At 34.8% G+C, this 24,599-nt stretch overlaps 1 protein-coding gene across 1 annotated transcript in view; it reads right to left on the reverse strand.

Moving 5' to 3' along the window:
* Positions 1-296: 296 nt before the first annotated feature.
* Positions 297-24,599, reverse strand: part of Mrpl1 (mitochondrial ribosomal protein L1) — an 82,860-nt gene continuing 58,557 nt past the window's right edge. The window contains exons 8-9 of the mRNA XM_026403139.2: positions 1,846-1,927; positions 297-489 (exon numbers count right to left, since the gene is read on the reverse strand). Of these exons, the coding sequence (XP_026258924.2) occupies positions 371-489; positions 1,846-1,927 (201 nt within the window). The 3' untranslated portion in view covers positions 297-370. The remainder of the gene's footprint in view (positions 490-1,845; positions 1,928-24,599) is intronic.

Raw genomic sequence — 24,599 nt, forward strand, 5'->3', positions numbered from 1 at the left:
ACAAATAAATGAATTAAAATTATAAAAAATGGTTATGTTTGTAATGTAGGTCATGACTTGGCCATTCTCTGCCTTGTGAGAACCAAGGATGTTACCATTCCCTCAGGTGGTTATGGCTCCAAAGGAAAGTTGTTGTAAGCTAGAAACTGCTGTTATATCTACCAATATGTAAATGTGATAAGAGTTTAAAAAGTAGGTTCAGAGAAAATATTTCCTTAATTTTGAAACTGTATAAATTTTCATTGTTAAAATTTACTTCTAAGTGCAATGTTCAAGAAATCATAAGACATCAAATGTAGAAATTATGCAGTTTTATAATTTTCTTTGTTGTTTCTTAATCCGTTGAAAAGAATTTCACAATTCAACACTTTTAGGCAGCTTCTTGGTTACTTTCCTTAGTTTCTACTTCTTTGGGCAGCAATGGATCAATCTTTAGTAGCAAACCTTCACTTGTTGAGCTACGAAGGAAGGCACGTACCACAAAGGGACCTAGAAACAAAGACAAGAATCAATTTTGATGTTTATTCTATGGATTCCTAAGGTGCGAATACAAATAAACAACAGGAAACCTTAAAGGACTCACATCATATTTTCACTTGAAAAGTACTAAGTTGGTGAGTAATATTTTAAATTCTAAGAAAGGAAAGACAGATTCATTTCTAGAGCAGAAGACAAAACTAGCTGTACTAGAGATTTATCCTTAAAACCACACACTCACTAATAATTTATTTCTTTCTTCCAGAAGATGATCACCTAGAATTTATTTTATTGCAAAGTCAACAGTGAAGGGAGCAGATGGTGATATTTACATTTGATGAAAATACTCTAAATATTTAAAACAGTCTGCATAGATGCTACCTTTTGTTACCAAACAGTTGGTAAAATTCTCTAAAAATTAAAAAGCTTTTCACAAGAACAATGTTAAGAGATTTCATTTTAAATGACACAAAATAAAAAATAAAATAACATCACTACTTCGATTTACTGTCTACCATTCCACTTCTGCTATAGTCTCAGAGGATGCTATACTGAAATCAAAGTTTCTGTGGAAGATAAAAATCCATAAATATACAATGACTAGGTACTATAGCCATAGAACAAATGAAGTGTTTAACTCCCAGAGAACATTAAAAAGAAAAAGAAAACAAAACAGCTTATGATTGTGCTTTAATTATTAATGTAGTTATAACACTAACCCTGACAAATTTCTGTCATGGTTAACCTATTAGTGAATAGTCAATTAACTAGCCAATTAACTATAATGGATCCTGGCTTAGCTTCAGCTATCCATGAATGAAGTCTGTCTGAGGAAGGAATCTGAATGAAGCAATGCAATGATAAAGGTGCCAGGCTAGCTGTGTTCTAGTTTCCACATCATGACCAAGTCAGTGATTCTCCATGAATCACCTATTTATAAGAAGTGACTTTCATAACATGACAAAAATTATCTTTCTTTTCTAAAATAAGTAAATAAGAAAGCCATGTACTAGTGTCAGAGACAAAGTCAATGATCTAGCTTCAAAATAACATTTCTTAAATGACTTTTGTTCCTATTTAATACCATTATAAGTTTAAGGCAATCTGTTTTCTTTCAAACTTTATTACATTTAATGATAGAAATAACATGGAAATGTGTAAATGTGTTTGTATAAGTGATAAAGAAGTCCCTCTCTAAAAACTATGACTCATTAATAAGGCAGTTAGGAATACTTTGAAGAAGTAAATTTTATTTATTTAATTCCTAGAACATGTATTTTCATATTAATCTACTTGTTTTCCTAATATTTTATATTTTTTAAAGTATCACAGTGCTACAGGGAAGTCCACCCTCAGCACACCACTTACCCAAATTCAGAGGTCTATGTTTACACACTTCATTAATAACTGCTTGCAGATTGGTAGCTATCTGGTCACTTGACATATCCAACTGAAAGAAAAATATGTGTATAATGTATTAATGATATGAATGTGAGAAGATGACACCATTTGAGTAACTGTATTAGTATTTATTCTGGATTAGTATTATTAGTATTTATTTCAAGTATTCACCTAATGCAATTATCCTTACCCCTGCCCCTCCTCCCCCGCAGTGATGCTGGGGATGCACCTCAGGAACATTCTATTACTGAGCTACATCCCCAGTCCTTTTTATTTTTTTATTTTGAGACAGGATCTCACTTAATTGCTGAGGCTGGCCTCATATTTGCAATCCTGTTGCCCCAGCCTCCCAAGTCACTGGAATTACAGGGTGCATGGTGCCCAGCTGCAATTAACTATTAAGAAACCCTATTTTGAAAGCAAAAACTTCCATACTTCTTTTGAAAAGCTACATTTTATATGTTATATATAAAGATTTAATTACCTTATAGAATGTATTATAGCAAAGTGTTTTAAAATTTTTCCATTTGAGGTTCCTTGATTTTCAAGTAATTTCTACAAAGCATATCTTGGATACATATACCATTCCCCATACACACCTCAAGGAATTAGTGTTATTTTCTTAAGGTCATTTGCTGATTTATTTACAAAAAAAAAATGTTTAGAAATTAATGCATTCATGAGTTCAAAATATAGCTACTTTATTACATGCATTAAGGAAATACATATAGAGATATTTTTAGGATGCTGAGCTAACATTCTAATTTTTAAAACACTCTAACCAGGCAATACCAATTATTTTGCCATTTAGCAAAACTACAATAATATATAATAAGTCCTATTCATAAAACTCCTAAACCCAACTTATATCCTTGAAAAGCCCATGCTTCAACAGAATTTTATTCAGCCATAAAGAAAAATGAAATTTATGCCCTTTGCAGGAAAATGGATGGAATTAGAGACCATTATGCTAAGTGAAATAAGTCAAACTCAGAAGGTCAGGTGATATGTTTTCTCTAGAAAGGAAAATCTCAAAAAGAAAAATCTCAAAAGGAGATTAGTAAAGGAAAGGGACCAAGGGGTAGGAGGCAAGAGGGAGGGGGAAGTGGAAGGAAGTATTACTGGGCAAATTATATTATTATATTGTGTGCATGTATGAATATGTAATAACAAATCCCATCAATATGTACAACTATAATGCACCAATAAAAATGTGGGAAAAAGTCCATGTTTATTAATCAAATTCAATGAATGTTATTTGTTTTAAATATACCAGTTAAACTCAATTATAGTACATTCAAATGTTAAGAGGATTTGGGTTGTGTGAAATGAATTATTTTCTAATATTTCATCAAAAACTTATAATAGCATAACGAACAAAAATCATACAGTGAAAGAGTTAAAGTTTAAGCAAGATTTCTATTTTCCCATGATTGTGAAACCATTATGAGAAACGTGCCATGTAAATATAAGGAGAACCCCTCCTGGAAAAAATTATTCTCTTATCGTCATTAAACAACATTTATTCAACACACACTTGGAATGACACAGTACCAAACCCTAAATCAAAGTTTAAACATTACTGAAGGAATTCTCACTTCATCCTAATCCATAAGTGAGAGTTCTGAGAGGAAAAAACTCAAATCACTAGTTAGTTTATCCTATAAGTCCACAGACCTTGCAGTCTTTAAATATAATGAAGCAATCATTCACTAGCAGAGAAGACATCTTCCACACTCTACATGAAAGAAAAGAAAAAGCTAAAGGAGTCCTCACCTCCTTTCAGTGTTCGTGATTCTCCACTATACCTCAAAGTGTCATTCTTCCTATTACCAACTAAAGAGACCATCATAGCTTAATAAGTTCCTTTATTTTTTGTTAAGACCTTAGCACCTACCTTAAATTTGGAAATAGACAGAAAAAGCAATTATGTTCAACATATCTTTTTTAACAGTTATGGTCTATACTGTTATACCATATATACTAAACTTCTCAAATTTTTTAAGTATACCTTTTACAGTCTTATATTGCCATTCCCATAGAAAGTCAAAATAACATATGCTATATAAATAAATACAAAACTATTAATTCTCCTGCAACTTTCATTATTAAGATTCCCTCAGTGACTTTAAGGGTTTTGGGAGGTTCTGGGGGACTGTACTGGGGACTGAACTCAGGCCTCCATAAGCTTTGATTCTGAACTATACCACTGGACCCTTATTTTAAGTTTTAAAAAATATAAAAATGTTTTAAAATATAGTTTACACTTTTCTCCAAATTTTATTAGCACCTCTGATCTTTAGTACTGTGCCCTCTACTGAATTTTAAAATATATTTATAAACATAATACTTCACTTCATTTTTGTTTTAAATATTGTGCAAAATTATGGAAAAGTTACATATTTTATGGGTATTACTATTGATTATTTAATTAGCTACTGATGGAAATCAGTAATGATAACTTACATACAAAAATAATATATATCCCTATACCAGTTTCATCAAAATTTACATGGGAGGGGCTGGGGCTAGGGTTCAGTGGCAGAGCACTTGCCTAGCATGTGCAAGACACTGAGTTCATTCCTTAGCACCATATACAAATACAATAAAGGCATTCTGTCCATCCACAACTACAAAAAAAATTTTTTTTAATTTACATGGGAAATTTATTTGAACTGACCATAACTCAGGAAAATCTGCAAAATTCTCAGCAATGATGAGCACTAAGCAACTCAGTGAGATCCTGTCTCTAAATACAAAATAGGGCTGGGGATGTGACTCAGTGGTCGAGTGCACCTGAGCTCAATCCCCAGTACCCACTCCCCACCCCCATAAATAGTCGTAATACTATTTATGTTTAGCTAAAGTGATCATCCACTGCAGGGCACAATCGTTATTTCTCATTCTGTAGCACAAATTTTTCAAAAGACTGTTTTTTTAGTGAATCCTACATTCTGCTTAGCATTCCTTAGAAAAGATTTTTTACCAAAAATGCAAGGGTTGAGATTCTGGATATAAGTGAACTCTGCCTCTATCTCATTGCTTTTAAACTCATTCTTCTCTTTCCATGCAACTCATAACCTTTACTTTCAAAAAATTTCTTATCATTCTAACTAAAAATTGGTCATTCTTTGTCCCTTTGAGATGCATATGTTATATTTCATCTCAGGGCAAAATTTAGTCATGAACATGTCCAAAGCAGTAATTTTTAAACTCTTTTAGGTCATCAAACCTTGCTCCAGAAGAATGCACATAAAAAATTTAGCCTATGCTTTTGATCTTTATGAATTCTCTGATTTAAAAGAAAAGTAGAGAGAAAAAGTCTTACCAGGAAAGTGTCTTAGTTAAAAGGGATCCCTGGGTCAGACTTTGAGAACCACCAATAAAGAGGTAAGTTTGTTCAACTATTTTGGAAGACTATAAACTACAGTGTAAAAAATAAAAATGATATTTAAATTCTACATAGGATAGAACTTTAAAAAAAGCAATATAAATGATTTTTTAACAATACATGTTCCTTCTAAAAAGAACAGTTTATGTCACTATAATATCCTGATAGTCTTTAGATGACTGATCATCTCTAACTGGAAAATGAAGAGACTACTGCTTTCGATAAGTACCTGTTTAACTACCTGACCTCCAAAATCCCTTCCAAATGCAATATTCTAAGTTACATTAAGTGTGGCCTAGCAGATGGTTTCTGCAGAAAGGCCAATACTCAACCTCTGTGACTTCCAACAATTTAAATCAAGAAAGAGAAGAAAATCCATGTTTCCTACAGAACATTAATTAAGTAGTAGTAATAATAATAATTGAGTATTGATAAATAATCATTATAATTACATATGAAATAATTATAATTGATTATAAAACTCTACTTATTGGGGTACTTACTCTGGGTCAAACTCTGTTCTACAGAAACTGCTTAGCTACAATTTCATATCTACATAGATATTTTTTCATCTCTTCCAAGAACTCTATGATATAGCTATTATCATATAGCACTTAAATGTTTCATCTATCTAAAAGCACATGTATGGTAAGAAGTTGGCCTATCAGCTATATTCGTGAACTCTTCAGGCAAGCAAACACTGATAAATTTCATTTCCATTACTTGCTAGCTTGTAACCCTGAACACAGCTACAATGTATTCTGATCCTTACAAAAAATGACTATTTGTCTGAAAAACACAAATGAGTTTGTTGGAAGCTAAGGGGAGGAAAAGAAACTATATTAGACACTGGAAGGAGAAGAACATTCAGATGAAAACTACGATTTTTCTTTCTGCCTAATGAATCCTTTACCACTTTCCTAATTTTTAGATGTTAACATCACATAATTCAGCACATTTATTTAGTTCCCACTCTTTGTCAAGCAACAATGCTGTAAAATAGAAACAAAAAGAAGGGAAGATTCAAACCCTACCCTCAGGAGCTTACTATCTAGTCACTAAAATATAACACAACAGGTGCTATTCCAAATGAATAAACACAGGGGCACAGAGGAAGAAGTGATTGGCTTTGACCAGGAGGGCTTTACAAAGAATATTTAAGCTGAATTCTAAAAGAGGAAGAATATTGAAGAACAAAGAAAAATTTCTAAGCAGAAAAACCAGTATAAGGTGACATGAGGTAACCATGATGTAACTCATTATATTTAGGGACAGCATTATTGAAGACTTCTGGACTTAAGTGCATGCACAAATGCCACTTACATAATACAGGTCATGCAGAACTGGAGAGCAACCACCCTATGTGAGAGAAGCAGTGGCTACTCAGGGCTAATAGACAATTGTGATGAAAGCTATGGGGCTGGTGTCATTATGGCTCCTGATTTTTCAAAAAACATGTCAAAATTTGGATTTCTATGTAATGTTCAGTTTTTAAATGTTCAGGTTTCAATAAAACAAAACAAAATCACTATGTGGGTCCAACAAAATAAGTCTGGGGGGCCAAATACAGCCTGCAAGCTATCAATATATATGTAACTCTGATCTTCAGGTTGCACCACTGAAAATAGCAGAAAATACTGAATTTGAACCTCAGAAAGTGACTTAAGACTAGATTGCAAAGGGTTCTAAATGAAAAGATCGTAGGATATAAGCTTCTCATCAGCAGTGAAAAGATATTAAATGTTTCCTAGCATGTAAATAGTACATTTAGTCCGTTAATGAAACAATTCTAGAGAAGGGGTGTAAAACAGGAGGGTTTTTTCCATAGGTCAGAGAGTAAATATTTTAGACTTTGCAGGCCCAATGAGCTCTGTTACAACTCTACTGTTATAGCACAAAAGAAGCTATAGACAATACATAAATAAATGAATACAGCTGTGTTCCAACAAAAGCTTTATTAAAACAAACAAACAAAAAAAAAAAACAGGTAGATAGCTGGATTTGGCCCACAGTCCATCCAGTTTGCTCATCTATAGGGTAGTGAATAAACTAAAGGTGTTGAAAGAAGTGAATGAGCAAAACCATAACTTTTTACTAGGGCAAAAAAGACTTTTGGTTTGTATTATTTCATTTAAAGAAAAGTTTTGTTTGATGCTGATAGACTTTTAGTTTATTACTATGCATCTACTATGCAGATGAGGAAAAATGTTTCATCAGTCTAAAAATTGCATTGCCATTTAAAAATAACAGTAGAAAAAATGCTTAGCTACAATTTCAACATCTGTTGTAAATTTAATGTGTGCATTTGAAACACGATTCTTTAGGATTGGTGACAGGCTATAAATCAAAAGCAAAAAAAGAAACAAAAGTACATTTAGTGTCCTATATTCTAAAAGAAGATATCAACATTAAGGCCATTAAAAAGGTCCTACTATAATTAACCCCCTTTCCAATTAGAAGCAGCAAACAACAGAGGTGGCAAGAATCCAAAGGGCTCATATGTAGAAGCTGGGGAAGGGGGAGAGCACCTGTAAGAAGGGGAGACTGGCTGGTGGAACACGTGCTAAATGAAGAACATTTAACCCATAAGAGATGGGCAGAAAAGTAAAAATAATCGTAACAGTGACCACAAATACAGACAGATAAGCAGATGCATTTGCATTGTTCCTCTTATTCTCTTTTCCTTTACTCCAGAGGAATTAGCCTCAAAAAAAGCACCTTAGTCAAGATGCCTTAGAACTGAGCATTCCAAGGTCTCAAGAGTAGAAGAAGGTTGAAAACCAAGTAAGTCCTCCCCACTCTGGGTAACATGAGCCATAAAAGCCTGGCTCCAAATAGGACAAGGGAAGACTTTGCTAATGAGATTAGTATTTTTGAACTGGATCAGCTGCACTTCAATTACCAACAATCACTGGAACTATATGAACTAAAAGGCCTGTGCCTAACAAATAAGGGAAATTGTACAAGACACAGTTGGAAGCAGAAAATGGAAAAATCTATTTCATGGTTTACTTCACTAAATTCAGACTTTTCAATAAACATTTATACCCAGAGACAAAATGCTTTTTCTGATAGGAGAGAGATGTGGATTTATAGTCATAGAAGTGATGTTTACAGTAATGAGATATTAGAATGCCCAAAAGGTATAAGGTTGACCAATTATGATTTATCCATACAGCCCAGTATAAAACAGCTATTAAAATGATACTTTTACAAGAATTCTAATAACATGAAAAAACATTTAAGATACAGTGTTAAAGGAAAAAGAATATATAAAACAATATGTAATAGCAATTACATAAACAAAAATTGCATGTACAGAAAAAGAGCAGCAATGAAAAGTACTGCAGCTTCACCATAATTTCAGAAATTCTCAATGACTTTTATATTCTTAATTATACTATTCAGAATTTTCCAAATATTTTATTATGTACACTTATTACTCAATTAAAACATTACTTTAAGTTTAGCATTCAAATTTATAAAACCAGGACTGAGGGTGTGGCTCAGTGGTAGACCATATTTGTCTAGCAGGCACAAAGCCTTAGATTCAATTCTCAGCACTGTCAAAAAAATTTTTTAAAGGAAAAGTATAAAACCAAGATACTATAAACTGCAAGGCATGCTTTATTTCTTCATAAAGAAACAAAGCAGGGTTGGGACTGCAGCTCAGTGACAGAGCGTTTGCTTCTCACATGTGGGGCACTGGGTTTTGATCCTCAGTAGCACATAAAAAATAAATAAAGACATTATATCCATCTACAACTAAAAAATTTTTAAAAAGAAAAAGAAACAAAGTAATAGGACTTACTCTCCCTGTTGGTACTGGGGAATAGACTCAAATCCCTACCTGACCACCACACTCATAACAAGCTTTATGTTATTACATGTTTTGATACTTTTTTTTTTTTTTTTTTTTGGTATGAAGGATTGAACCCAGGGCACTTAACCACTTAGCCACATCCCCAGCCCTTTTTATTTTTTTAAATTTTGAAACAGAGTCTTGCTAAGTTTGTTTAGAGCCTTGCTAAATTGCTAAGGCTGGCTTTGAACTTGCAATCCTCCTGCCTCATCTCCCAAGTCACTGTTATACTTTTTCCCTTTTGTTTATTGGAGCATTATAATTATATATAATAGGACTCATTTTGCCATATTCATACATATAAATAATCAACCTCATTCCCCAGTATATTCCTTACCCTCCCCTCTTCCCTCCCCAGTTCTGCTTGCTCTACTCCACTGATCTACCTTCTATTATTTTAGTTAGTGTAATAATTACACACACACACACACACACACACACACACACACAATTAATTGTGGTGTATTTATATATGGACATAGCATTATTTGGTAGATTTCATTCCTTAGTACTTCTCAATGCCATTCCTGCTACCTTCCCTATTGATCCCCTTCTTCTACTCTATTGGTCTTCCTTTAATTTTTGTGAGATACTTTTCATACTTTTATTTCCTCCCTACCTCCACTCTCTACACTCTCTACTTCCTTTGGCTCATGGTTTCAGAAGCTCATGGCCAACGCCAGAGCTCAGGGACCAAGGTGAGGCAGAATATCATGGTGGAAGAGCATGACAGAAGAAAGCAGCTAAAGACATGACAACCAGGAAGCAGAGAGAGAGCTCCACTTACCAGGGACAAAATATAAGCCTCAAAGTCATGGCCCCAATTACCTACTTCTTCCAGCCACACACTACCTGCCTACAGTTGCTGCTCAGTTAATCCATGTCAGTAGATTCATCTGCTAATTAGGTCACAACTCTCATAATCTATTCATTTCATCTTTGAACATCTTTTAAAAAAATTTTTTTTGGTTGTTGATAAACCATTTGTTTGTTTGTTTGTTTGTATGCAGTGCTGAGAATCAAACCCAATGCCTCACTTATGCTAGGCAAGCACTCTACCACTTAGCTACAACCCCAGCCCTGAACATCCTTGCACTATCTCACATGTGTGCTTTGAGGGACACCATGTATTCAAACCATAACAAATTAGGTTTACTAGTTTATGTATATTGAACTAGCCTTTGCATCCTTGGGATGAATACAACTTGACTGTGTGTATAATTTTAATATGTCTTTGAATGCAGATTGCTAATATTTTATTAAGCATTTTTGCATCTAATGTTTGTCACAGATATTGGTTGTAGTTTTCTTCTGATGTGTCTTTATCTGGTTTTGGTATCAGGGCAACACTGGCTTCATGGAATGAATTTGGGAGTGTTACCTTCCTTTCTATTTCATAGAATAATTTGAAGAGAACTGACATTTGTTCTTTAAAGATCTGATAGAATTTGGCTGATAATCTACTGGTCCTGGGCTTTTCTTTGTTCAAAGGCTTTTTATTATTATTTCAATCTCATTGCTTATTATTGGTTTCTTCAGGCATTTTCTCTTCTTGGTTCAATTTCAGTAGGTCATATGTGTTAAAAAATTTATCGAAACAACTGGTCAGCCCTTCTGATCCTACGGAGGTAAATGCCAACCGAGCCTTCATAGGTAGTGGCCACAGGTTTGAAACGGGGCTTGGGAGAGACAGTAAGGACCCACCCGTTGCATTGGTCACCCGGCAAACTAACTGTCGCCATTTGCAAGAGATACCACCATGGCAGAGAACTGACGTCACCAGACTGCGGCAGAGGAGATAACTTCATTGAAACCTGCGGCTACAGGTGTGTAATCCCCTAGCCTTCCATCTCCACACATCGGGGAAATCTTAAGGGCCCCTCCCAGCTCTCCCGTGAGCGCAATAGCCAGACGGAGGGAATCAGAAATGGCGCGGGACCCACGGCGCGGAACTCCCGGCTACCACTCCCACCAGTGCTGACAACTGAGGTCTCTTGCACCAGCTACCGGGGGCGTGGCTACCGGAGGGCAAGTAAAATTCGCTGAGGATTCTCAGCCCCAAGCTCTACAAACTTAGGGTCTGAGGGAATGGCAAACAGGGAGAGTGTGCCCAGTTGTTCATGAAAACAGGGCTCCCGGGAGCAGCAGACCTGGCGTGTAGCCAGTATTGTGGTGAGCGGCACCGGTGAGAGGGGCCTGGCTAGAGGAAAAGCGGGGAAGTGACTAGACACAAGAGGAGGCCCTAGGCACTCAGGATTGGAGACTCGCCCAGTCTGGGAGGAGGAGCTGCTGCACAGTGATTGATTCCCGTGTATTGACAGGAGAAGCTTGGCCTGGTGGGCACAGCTCCACCTATTGGAAGAGAAGTTAATCAAACTCTAAGACTGCATTTATTAGTTTTTTTTTTTCATTTTCATTTTTCTTTCTTGTTGCTTTTTAAATTTTTTTTTAAATTTTTAAAAATTTTTTTCTTCTAATTTTAATTTTTATTTTTTTATTATCATTTTTTTAAAAAATTTTTTCTTTTTTATTTCCTATTTTTTTCTCTTTTGTCTTTTCATTTCTTTTCAATTTTCTTATTCCCCCTTCCTTGAATTCTACCTGCCTACTCTCATTCTCTTTAGTGACTTCTTCCCTTCCCTTCTAATATCTTTCCTCCCAAGCATTAAATAAATTTATAAGAGTAAACAGTAACTCAGCAGTCAAACAGAACAAGAAGTAACATGAGCAGCATAAAAAAGCAAGGAAGAAAAGGAGTACAAACAATGAAGGACAGCCTAAATATTCAGGAGGACCTAGAGTCATCAGAAAAATGGTCATATAAAGAACTCATATAAAGATAGATGGAATGGAACCTCAAAGAGGATACGAGACAGCAAATCCAAACAGTAAAAGAACACCTTGAAAATGAATTACATAAACAGATAAAAGAAGAAGTTAAGCATCTTCATCAGGAGATAGAGATTATAAAAAAAATCAAACAATAATTCTAGAAATGAAGGAAACAATGAACCAAATTAAAAACTCATTTGAGAGTATCACTAACAGAGTGGAGCAAGTAGAAGCCAGAACGTCAGATAATGAAGACAAAATATATCATCTTGAAAAGAGTCTAGCCAACTCAGAAAGGCTGGTAAAAAAATCACGAGAAAAACATCCAAGAGATATAGGATAACATAAAAAAACCAAACTTATGAGTCATCGGGATAGAGGAAGGTACAGAGATTCAAACCAAGGGAATGAGTAACCTGCTGAATGAAATAATTACAGAAAACTTTCCAGAAATAAAAAAGGAAACGGATATACAAATTGTAGATGCATACAGGACACCGAGCACACAAAATCACAGTAGACCAACGCCAAGACACATTGTTATGAAAATATCCAATATAAGAACAAAGAGAAAATATTAAAAGCTACAAGAGAAAGGAGGCAGATTACATTCAGGGGAAAACCAATAAGGTTAACAACGGATTTTTCATCACAGACGCTAAAAGCAAGAAGGTCATGGAACAATGTATTTCAAACACTGAAAGACAATGGATGCCAACCAAGAATTCTGTATCCAGCAAAATTAAGCTTCAGGTATGACAACGAAATAAAAATCTTTCATGATAAACAAAAGTTAAAAGAATCTGCAGCCAGAAAACCAGCATTGCAAAGCATCTTGAGCAAAACACTACACGAGGAAGAAATGAAAAACAATAACCAAAACCATCAGTGGGAAGTGCCTCGGTAAAGACAGAGGGCGAGGGGAAAGATAATCATGGAGAAACAAACGAAATTAAAAAAAAAAAGGATAAATAATCAAACATGGCTGGAAGTACAAACCATATATCAATAGTAACTCTAAATGTTAAAAGCGACACAGGCTGGTATCATGGATTAAAAAAACAAATCCAACAATATGCTGCCTCCAGGAGACACATCTGATTGGAAAAGACATACACAGGCTGAAGGTGAAAGGATGGGAAAAAATATACCACGCACACGGTCCTCGTAAGCAAGCAGGGGTGGCCATCCTCATATAGAATAAAATCGACTTCAAGACTAAGTTAATCAAAAGGAATAAGGAAGGATATTATATACTGTTAAAAGGAACCATTCACCAACAAGACATAACAATTATCAATATTTATGCACCAAATAATGGTGCTGCGACATTCATAAAACAAATTCTCCTCAAGTTCAAGAATCAAAGAGAACACAACACAATAATTATGGGTGACTTCAACACACCTCTCTCACCATTGGACAGATCCTCCAAACAAAAGTTGAATAAAGAAACTACAGAACTCAATACCACAACCAATAACCTAGACTTAACTGACATATATAGAATATATCAACCATCATCAAATGGATATACTTTTTTCTCAGCAGCACATGGATCCTTCTCAAAAATAGACCATATATTATGCCATAGGGCAACCCTCAGTAAATATAAAGGGGTGGAGATAATACCATGCATTTTATCTGATCATAATGGAATGAAACTGGAAATCAATGATAAAAGAAGGAAGGAAAAATCCTACATCACATGGAAAATGAACAATATGTTACTGAATGATCAATGGGTTACAGAAGACATAAAGGAGGAAATAAAAAAATTCTTAGAGATAAATGAAAATACAACATATCGGAATCTATGGGACACAATGAAAGCAGTTTTAAGAGGGAAATTTATTGCCTGGAGGTCATTCCTCAAAAAAAGAAAAAACCAACAAATAAATGAGCTCACACGTCATCTCAAAGCCCTAGAAAAGGAAGCGCAAAACAACAGCAAATGTAGCAGAAGGCAAGAAATAATTAAAATCAGAGTGGAACTCAATGAAACTGAAACAAAAGAAACTATTGAAAAAATTAAGAAAACTAAAAATTGGTTCTTCGAAAAAATAAATAAGATCGACAGACCTTTAGCCATGCTAACGAAGAGAAGAAGAGAGAGAACTCAAATTACTAACATACGGGATGAAAAAGGCAATATCACAACAGATGCTACAGAAATACAGAAGACAATTAGAAATTATTTTGAAAACCTATATTCCAATAAAGTAGAAGATAGTGAAGACATTGATAAATTTCTTAGGTCATATGATTTGCCCAGACTGAGTCAGGAGGATACACACAATTTGAACAGACCAATATCAATGGATGAAATTGAAGAAGCAATCAAAAGACTACCAACCAAGAAAAGCCCAGGACCGGATGGGTATACAGTGGAGTTTTATAAAACCTTTAAAGAGGAATTAATACCAATACTTTTCAAGTTATTTCAGGAAATAGAAAAAGAGGGAGCTCTTCCAAATTCATTCTATGAGGCCAACATCACCCTGATTCTGAAACCAGACAAAGACACCTCAAAGAAAGAAAACTACAGACCAATATCTCTAATGAACCTAGATGCAAAAATCCTCAATAAAATTCTGGCAAATCGAATACAAAAACACATCAAAAAAATTGTGCACCATGATCAAGTAGGATTCATCCCTGGGATGCAAGGATGGTTCAATATACGGAAATCAATAAATGTTATTCACCACATCAATAGACTTAAATATAAGAACCATATGATCATCTCGATAGACGCAGAAAAAGCATTCAACAAAGTACATCATCCCTTTATGTTCAAAACATTAGAAAAACTAGGGATAACAGGAACTTACTTCGACATTGTAAAAGCTATCTATGCTAAGCCTCAGGCTAGCATCATTCTGAATGGAGAAAAATTGAAGGCATTCCCTCTAAAATCTGGAACAAGACAGGGATGCCCTCTATCACCACTTCTATTCAATATAGTTCTCGAAACACTGGCCAGAGCACTTAGACAGACAAAAGAAATTAAAGGCATAAAAATAGGAAAAGAAGAACTTAAATTATCACTATTTGCACACGACATGATTCTATAACTAGAAGACCCAAAAGGGTCTACAAAGAAACTACTAGAACTAATAAATGAATTCAGCAAAGTGGCAGGATATAAAATCAACATGCATAAATCAAAGGCATTTCTGTATATCAACGACAAAACTTCTGAAATGGAAATAAGGAAAACCACTCCATTCACAATATCCTCAAAAAAAAAAAAAAATACTTGGGAATCAACCTAACAAAAGAGGTGAAAGATTTATACAATGAGAGCAACTATGAACAGAGCAGGGAGGAAGAGCAGGAAGAAAAGATTAACATTAAACAGAGACATGAGATGGGAGGAAAGGGAGAGAAAAGGGAAACTGCATGGAAATGAAGGGAGACCCTCATTGCTATACTACATTACTTATAAGAGGTTGTGAGGGGAATGGGAAAATAAACAAGGAGAGAAATGAATTACAGTAGATGGGGTAGAGAGAGAAGATGTGAGGGAAGGGGAGGGGGGATAGTAGGGGATAGGAAAGGTAGCAGAATACAACAGTTACTAATAGGGCATTATGTAAAATTGTGGATGTGTAACCGATGTGATTCTGCAATCTGCATTTGGGGTAAAAATTGGGAGTTCATAACCCACTTCAATCTAATGTATGAAATACGATATGTCAAGAGCTTTGTAATGTTGTGAACAACCAATAAAAAAAATTATCAATATTTCCTATATTCTCCAATTTATTAGATTACAAGTTTTTAAAATGGACCTCTATTTTTCAGCAATGTCTGTGGTAATATCTTCTTTTTCTTCTCTAATTTTGATGATTTGTGTCTTTTCTCTCTTTTGGTTAGTTTGGCTAAGAGTTTATCAACCTTGTTGATCTTTTCAAAGAACCAACTCTTGTTGCATCAATCCTTTGTATTGCTTTTATTCTCTATTTTACTAATTTTGGCTCTTAATTATTTTCTATCTTCTACTGGTTTTATAATTTTTTCCCTTCTTTTCTAGGATCTTGAGATATAACATTTAATTGTTTATTTGGGATCTTCTTCCTTTTTAAAAATGTAGATATTTAATGCTATAAACTTTTCTCTTAGAGCCATCTTCATGGTGTGCCAGAAACCCTGGTACATTGTATCACTATTGTTTGATTCTAGGAATTAAATTTTTTTATCTCATTTACTCTATGATTCATTGTTCATTTAAAAGAATACTGCTAAATTTCCATGTGTTTATATGGTTTCTATTTTTTTTCTTGCTGTTGATTTCTAATTTAACTCCATTACGAAATGATAAAATGTACAGCATTCTATCAATTTTTTGTGTGTTTACTAAGACTTGTTTTATGACCTGAAATATGGATTATTTTGGAAAAGGTTCCATGAGTTACTGAGAAGAAAGTGACTTTAGTTGTTGTTGGATGAAATATTCTATAGATGTCTTGTTAAGTACATTTAATTTATAGCATTATTTAGGTCAGAAATGTCTGTTTGGATGACCTGTCTAATGATCAAAAGGGTGTGTTGAAAGTACCCAGTATTATTGCACTTCTGGAACTTGATATCAGTAAGAATTTGTTTTATATAAATACATGCAACAACATTTGGGACATAAAGTTTTTCTATCATATCTTTTTATTGGTTGTTCCCTTTTACCAGTATGTAGTGATTTTCTTATCTCTTGTGATTAATTGTTGCTTCAAATCTGCTTCATCAGACATCAGAGTAGCTACTCCTGCTTGTTTTTGGACAGCATTTGCACTGAATCTTTTTCCATATTTCTACTTTCAATTTGTGGATGTCATTTATAACATGAGTCTCTTGCAAACTGCATATAGTTGGGTCTTGTTTTTTAACCCACTCTGGCAGTTTGTCTTTTTTTTAATATCTATTTTTTAGTTGTAGTTGGACACAATACCTTTATTTCACTTATTTATTTTTATGTGGTGCTGAGGATCCAACCCAGGGTCTCACACATGCGAGGCGAGCGCTCTACCGCTGAGCCACAACCCCAGCCCCAGTTTGTCTTTTAATTGGAGAGCTGAACCCGTTTGCATTCAACATTATTATGGAGAAATGATTATTATTTCCTGCCATTTTGGATTGTTTCGTATGTTTATTCCAGTCTTAGTTTTCATTTACTTAACTGCTCATCATGAGAGATTCATCCAATTGAGAGCTTGGGGTTTGTTTTTGAGTTCCTCAATGCGTAAATACTTTTTGTAGTGCTGGCTTAGTGATCAAGAAATCCTTTAGTTTATCCTTATTGTGGAAAGTTTTTGTATCCTCTTTGATTCTGAATGATAACTTTGTTGGAACTAGCAATCTTGGTTGGCAATTGTTTCCTTTCAGAGCTTGGATTATCTCATTCCAAGCCTTCCTGGATTTTAAAAGGCTGGGCTAAGAAGTCAGAAGTAAATCTTATAGTTTACCTCTAAATGGGACCCGATATTTTTCTCTTGCAGCCTTTTAATATTCTATCCTTATTCTGTTAGGTATTTTTGATTATAATGTATCTTAGATACAGGTTTTTTTTTTTTTTTGTCTTTGTCTATTTGGGGAATCTATATGTGTCCTGTATGTGGATGTCCGTCTGATTCCTAAGGCTTGTGAATTTTTCTGCTATTATTTCACTGAAAAGGTTCTTAATGTGATCAGTCTGTATCTCCATGTCTTCTTCTACCTCACTGACTCTAAGTTTGGTTTTGAAATACTGTCACAGAGTTCTTGTATATTCTCATCATGGTCTTTTTTTTTTTTTTCTAACTGCATACTGAGTGTTCAAGTTCACATACCCTGTCTTCTAAGATTGAAGTTCTGTTTTCTATGTAATCTAATCCATTAGTGATGCTTTCAAGCAAATTTTTTACTTGATTTACTGTGTCTTTCATTTCCAAGAGTTCTGACACACATACATACGTAAAAGATAAAGAAAAAAGATTCTTAATGAAAAATAAAGGAATTGTTTCCACTGGGGTGGTCAAACCTGATGACAAGGATAGATGTTCACTGTCCATGCCATACTGCCCTCTGTTGCCTCTTGGATTATGTGACACTATAGAGATAGCAAGGGCTGGGGGGTTGTGAAACCTGTCCTCTTTGTGTTGCTCACCAAATTGGCTAGTTATAATATCTCTCAGTTTTCCTTCTCACCTGTATACAGTAGGACAGAATGGGAAGTACTAACAATTGGATTTTGTCCAGACAAAGTCAATGCTCTCCCAGGGCAGGGATGATACGGAGTTCTAAATGAGAAGCTCTAGTGGCTGGTATTTAGTTCCCATCATCTTTTGAAATTTTGTCAGGTGGTATCTGCTCCAGAGAGATTAAATTAACACAACTTCTAGCTAGGTAGATTAGCTGATCTCTGATGAGCATGCAGATCTTAAGAGCCTTCAAAAGAACTCTGCTTGTGGGATTGGGTAATTAACCCTGAATAGTTATTACACACTCCACTGTAGATGAATGTGGTCTTCCAGGATCAGACCCTGAGTGCAAATGTGCCCACCTGTCCAGCTTCTGGACCCTTCCCTGGATGATCTTGTAAACCACTAGACCAAAAGGGAAAGCAAGAAACATTTCTCACATATCCCTACACTGAATCCCTGGGAGCACAATCTTCTCAGTGCCTGCCCTTAACTGCACCACACTAGTAGCAATCTGGACCCCATGGCAGGCAATTGCTGGCACAGCCTGCTGATATTTTCTATGATCTCCTGTGTTCCCACAACAGAAAGCCCCAGCACTGCCACTTCAAGATGGCTACCTACCTCAGCTCTCCACTCAACAGCCAAGAAACACAGAGCCCTTTTCAAACATAAGCTCACTACACTCCACTGACTCAGTTAAGATCAGATTGCTAATGATCGGATTCAAACTAAAAAGCTTTTCTCAGCAAACAAAACAATCAATGAGTTGAAGAGAGAGTCTCCATTTGGGGAGCAAATTTTGCCACACGCATGTCAGATAGAGCACTAATCTCCAGGATATATAAAGAACTCAAAAAACTTAACACCAAAAAACCAAATAACCCAATCAGTAAATGGGCTAAGGAACTGAACAGACACTTCACAGAAGAAGATATACAAGCAATCAACAAATATATAAAAAAAAAAATGTTCAACATCTTTAGTAAATAGAGAAATGCAAATCAAAACTAAGATTTCATCTCACCCCAGTCAGAATGGCAGTTATCAAGAATTCAAGCAATAAGTGTTGGAGAAGATTCAGGGAAAAGGTACACTCATACATTACTGCTGGGACTGCAAATTGGTGCAACCACTTTGGAAAGCAGGGTGAAGATTCTTCAGAAAACTTGGAATGGAACCACCATTTGACCCAGCTATCCCACTCCTAGGTCTATACCCAAAGGTCTTAAAATCAGCTACATAGCTACACCAATATTTATAGCAGCTTAATTAATAATAGCTAAACTGTGGAACTAACCTAGATGCCCATCAACAGATGAATGGATAAAGAAACTGTGGTATATATACACAATGGAATATTACTCAGCATTAAAAGAGAATGAAATTATGTCATTTGCAGGTAAATGGATAGAGTTGGAGAATACCATGCTAAATAAGCAAAGTAAGCCAATCCCAAAAAACTAAAGCCTGAGTGTTTTCTCTGATTAATGGATGCTAATCTAACAGGGCAGGGGGAAGAGGTATGGGAAGAATGGAGGAACTTTGGATTGGGCAAAGGGGAGGGTGCGGACGGGTACTGAGGATAGGAAAGATGGTGGAATGAGACAGACATTACCCTAGGTACAAGTATGACTGCACGAATGGTGCGTCTCTATACCATATACAACCAGAGAATTGAAATGTTGCGCACTACATTTGTGTACGAAATGAAATGAATTGAAATGCATTCTGATATCATCTACAAATAAGTAGAACAAATTTTAAAAAAAGAATAAAAACAACAATAAGTGTTGGCAAGGATGTGGGGGGAAAGGTACACTCATACAGTACTGTGGGACTGCAAATTGATGCAACCAATCTCAAAAGAAGTATGGAGATTCCTTAGAAAAACTTGGAATGGAACCACCATTTGACCCAGCTATCCCACTCCTCCATCTATACCCAAAAGACTTAAAATCAGCATACTATAGTAACTCAGCCACATCAATGTTTACAGTAGCTCAATTCACAATAGCTAAACTGTGGAAGCAACCTAGATGCTCTTCAATAGATGAATGGATAAAGAAACTGTGGTGTATTTACATACAACGGAACATTACTTAGCATTAAAAGAGAATAAAATTATAGCATTTGCAGGTAAATGGATGGAGTTGGAGAATATCATGCTAAGCAAAGTAAGCCAATCCCAAAAAACCAAAGGCCAAATGTTCTCTCTGATAAGTGGATACTGATTCATAAGGGGAGTGTCATGGGAAAAATGGAAAATTTTTGATTGGGCAAGGAGGAGGGAGGGGAAAAGAGGAAGGATGGGGGTAGGAAAGATGGTGGAATGTGATAGACATTATTACATTAGATATATGTATGACTGCACATATGGTATAATGCTAATCGTGTACAGAGAAATGAAAAGTTGTACTGCAATTGTGTACAATGAATCAAAATACATTCTGCTGTCATATATACCTAATTAAAATAAATAGACAACGCAGAATTCTTAACACTTGGTGACAAACCTGAGAACATCTAGAGAGTTCTCAATGTTTCATGTTTCAAGATGTTGTGGTTGATTTTTCAAACTTTTCAAACCATTTCCATTCTGCTGATACTATAAACGGCTTTATTTATAATTCCTGTTTGTATACTATTTCATAATGTTTTTATATTATCTGTAAAAATATATATTTAAAATGCTAACAAATGTAAAGGAAAATAAAAATTATCCGAAAGCAAAAAAAAAAAAAAAAAAAATCCAGACTACTTCTCTGTTCCACAGACTCTCCTATACTAAATTTGTTTACTAATATTCTCTTTCTGTCTGTGTCACCCTTCCCTTCTGAGGTAAACTGTGTGATTTATATCTCCTCAAATCAGATAGGAAGGTTCTCCTCCCTCAAAGACATATACCTATATCCTCCTCCACAGTTGATGTGACTACAAGGAGATAAGTCTGTGACTAGAGGGCTTCTACTGGAACCATGCCCACTACCAGGTTTCAAGCTATGTTGAGACTAGGCTAGGTGACAATGGAAGGGGACAAAATGTTGTAGGGAACAGACGAGGCAGGGCACCAAAGATAGCAGGAAACAGTTTTATTTCGCTGCAGCCAGGTTCAGAGGGTACAGCTTTTGCAGTAATCAATTAATCCTCTGAACCCTGAGTTCAGGTTGTTTCAGAACTTTATACCCAGTGTGTAAGGGGACCGGCTCAGAAGTTCAGTCTGCAGAAGTTTACATAAAAGCAGCTTTTTCTTTCACTGTTCTGGGCAAGTTAACCCTTCAAGGACAACACCTGAGAAGTATTAGTAATAATTGAGTCTGTGCTAAATAGGTTTAAAAAGTTTTATGGCATAGTAAAAGAATAAATAAGATTACAGTTAAATGTTTAAACATCATTAGAAATCAACTTTTAAAAATCTATTTAAAATGTGTTTAATATAAACAATTGATTTTTAAGTTTCTTCTCCCATTTCTTTCCTCCCCCTGCCAGCTGTTACCATGGAGTCCAATTGGTATCTTCTCTTATCTTAGAAATGTAGATATATCTGTGAAGCTCCAGCTCAAGGTCAGAGGCCTTGTTAAAGGATTTTTTTTTTAATAATCACATTTTGCATTTGCAAACACACTTTTACAAACTACTATACTGTAGAAAAAGGGGCATCCAGCACCTGGATTGCTGATCTCTTCCAGGCCAAGTAGAAATAGAGCAACAGGAAAATAGGAAGTTTAACTACATTGAACTCTTTTGTAGAGACTCTGTTGCTGATAGTACTAAAATCAATTATGGTGAAGATTTCTGGAAAAGCTTAATTAAGGTTTTCAGTGGAGGAGGAGGGTGCCACTACAAAATGACAAACTCACTATCAGTTTGGTGATACTTCAGGTCTGGGTTTTGTCTCCAATTTAATATTATTTAATTTTCAGAGTCCTCAATGAATTGTTCTATACATTCTGTCCATGTTTTATAATTCCTTCATTTAGTTTAACAAAGGGGTATACTGTGATTATGCCATCTTACCTGATATAGGAACTTGCCAGACTTATGTGTTATGAATTTATATTTTAGGATTGGCAAACTCTTTCTGTAATGGGTTGGACAATAAATATATTAAGCTTTAAAGGTCCCCAATACGATTCTTTTCTTCTTCTTCTTCTTTTTTTAAATAAGGCCCTGTAATAGACCTCTCTAAGCTCACAGGCTATAAAAAACAAGCCATGGATCCATTATTTGCTTATATGTTTTTAAAATACAGTGTTTCCTTACAAGTATTTGGAAACTTATTGACACAGACAACTAGTGGTATGAGGGAGTTATCCCTTATTTAACTGAGAAATTAATACATTTAACAAAATCTATAATGGAGGAATAAGGATCCTTTTAGGTAGAATATTTTTTTCTTTTCGCTTTTGCTGATGGAGATTGAACCAAGGATCTCACTAATACTGGGAAAAGGCATACCACTGAGCTACTTCTCCAGACCTTAGAAGCAGTTTTGATAACTGCTTATGATAATGTCATTTGGAAAATGTTCAACTTTTTGTCTATATTTAATAATTTATAATAGGGCCTTACAAACATTATAGTGTGTCTACTATACATATTAATGAATGTTATAATTTGTTTAAATATAATACTAATGACACCCTGAGTTATCTTTCAGATCCATTAAACTTCACCTAGATTAAAAAAAAAAGAATTCAGTAAAAGCTATCACATTTATCACTAGTTTTATTTTTCTTTTTAAAATAAAGCTAATGAAAGAAAGCTATGTTTCCAGTATGTTAACAACTACTTATTAACAAATGTATTGCCAACAAAGGAGTTGGCAACCACTGGAAAACAAATTAGTGACACTTCTTTCACATGTTATGCTATATTTGTATTTTTCATCATTCTTTTAATCAATGATTACCACATTGTTGAGTTATTGCATGGATTAATAAGAAAAGCTGTTTCTCTCCAATGGTATGATTTTTCTTAGGCTATTTTTCATATATGAAAAGGGGGAGAGTCATACTATTAATCCCTCAAACTCTGGGGAAATTTCCATTTGATTTTGTGACACTATAGGTAAGAAAAGTGGAAAAGAAAATAACTATTTTTTATTCTAATATTCCTTCTGGTAAGAACACAGGCAAAAATCTATCCAAAGGATATAACCTAAAATACCATAAAGATGAGTCATTACAAGTAAGTCTCTCTCATGATAAAGCATCAAAGATGGTGCTGGAACATAGTGATTCAGGATAAATAATAATTTCTCCTCTTGGCCCCATATCCCTGGAGATCTAAGATCTATTACCAACCTACTGCCTTTATCTTACATTCTACAGTATATTTTCCTCTCTTTAATTCCCTTATTTATAACACAGCACACCAAATGTAAGGCAACAGAGTTAATGATTAACTGAAAGGAATAAAGGAAAAGAGGAGGAAGTCACATGAGTTAATGGGCTGCTGCCTATCTTTAGCTATTGTTTATATCTAATTGATTTAAATCATACTTCTTGCAAGCTACTATTTCAGATCATGGACTTAGTTGCTTCAAAATAAGCCTTCAAATTCTATGACCTCTACTATCCATGTCTTGTTGTTAGAACTCTAATACATTCACTTTTCCTGTTCTAACATGTTCACTAAAACTGAAGGCCCTGATTTCAACACAAGATTATACTATGTTTATATTCTCTTGCCCTGAACTTGTTTATTTTTGTTACAATATACTTCAGCTTTTATCAGCTGCCAAGCAGATAGTATTCTTGCTTCAAAACAACTATGAGGCAAGCAAAACACAGTGATACTCACCTATGAATAGACCATGTCTACAACTTTAAAAAGAAGACAGGGAAAAACAAAAACCAAAACCCATCAAAGACATTGCTTTAATTTTGAAGAGTTCAAAGCTCCAAATTCATTTGAAACACAGACAAGAAATGCTGGTTAAATCAGGTCTCGGCATGATTTGGTATAAATATACATTTGTGTTGTGCTACCCAATATTTTTTCCTTTTTAGAAAAACAAGTTTAGGTTTCACTTTCCAATAAATTATTGTTTACAAGTCCTCAATATCTGAATATCTGTATGACTGTAAAGAGCTTTTTTTCCCCAATGTTATGTATGATAACTTAAGGTCAAGGTTAGGCTATTACATAAATGCATTCACAATTTTAATCATATTAGATGATGTTTCTGTAATTCCTATTCCAATTGATTCGAGATTTTATGTTCTAATTACACATTAATAAATTAAAAATAGGGCTGGGGTTGTGGCTCAGTGGTAGAGCGCTCGCTTAGTATGTGTGAGGCCCTGGGTTTGATCCTCAGCACCATGTTAAAAAGAAATAAATAAAGGTATTGTGTCCAACTACAACTAAAAAAAAATACTTTAAAAAATAATTAAAAATAATATGGTAACATTTTAAAAAATAAAACAGTACAAGTAGAACAATTAGAGAAGAT

This window comes from Urocitellus parryii, chromosome 10, assembly GCF_045843805.1.
Source record: "Urocitellus parryii isolate mUroPar1 chromosome 10, mUroPar1.hap1, whole genome shotgun sequence".
NCBI classification, from domain to species: Eukaryota; Metazoa; Chordata; class Mammalia; order Rodentia; family Sciuridae; genus Urocitellus; species Urocitellus parryii.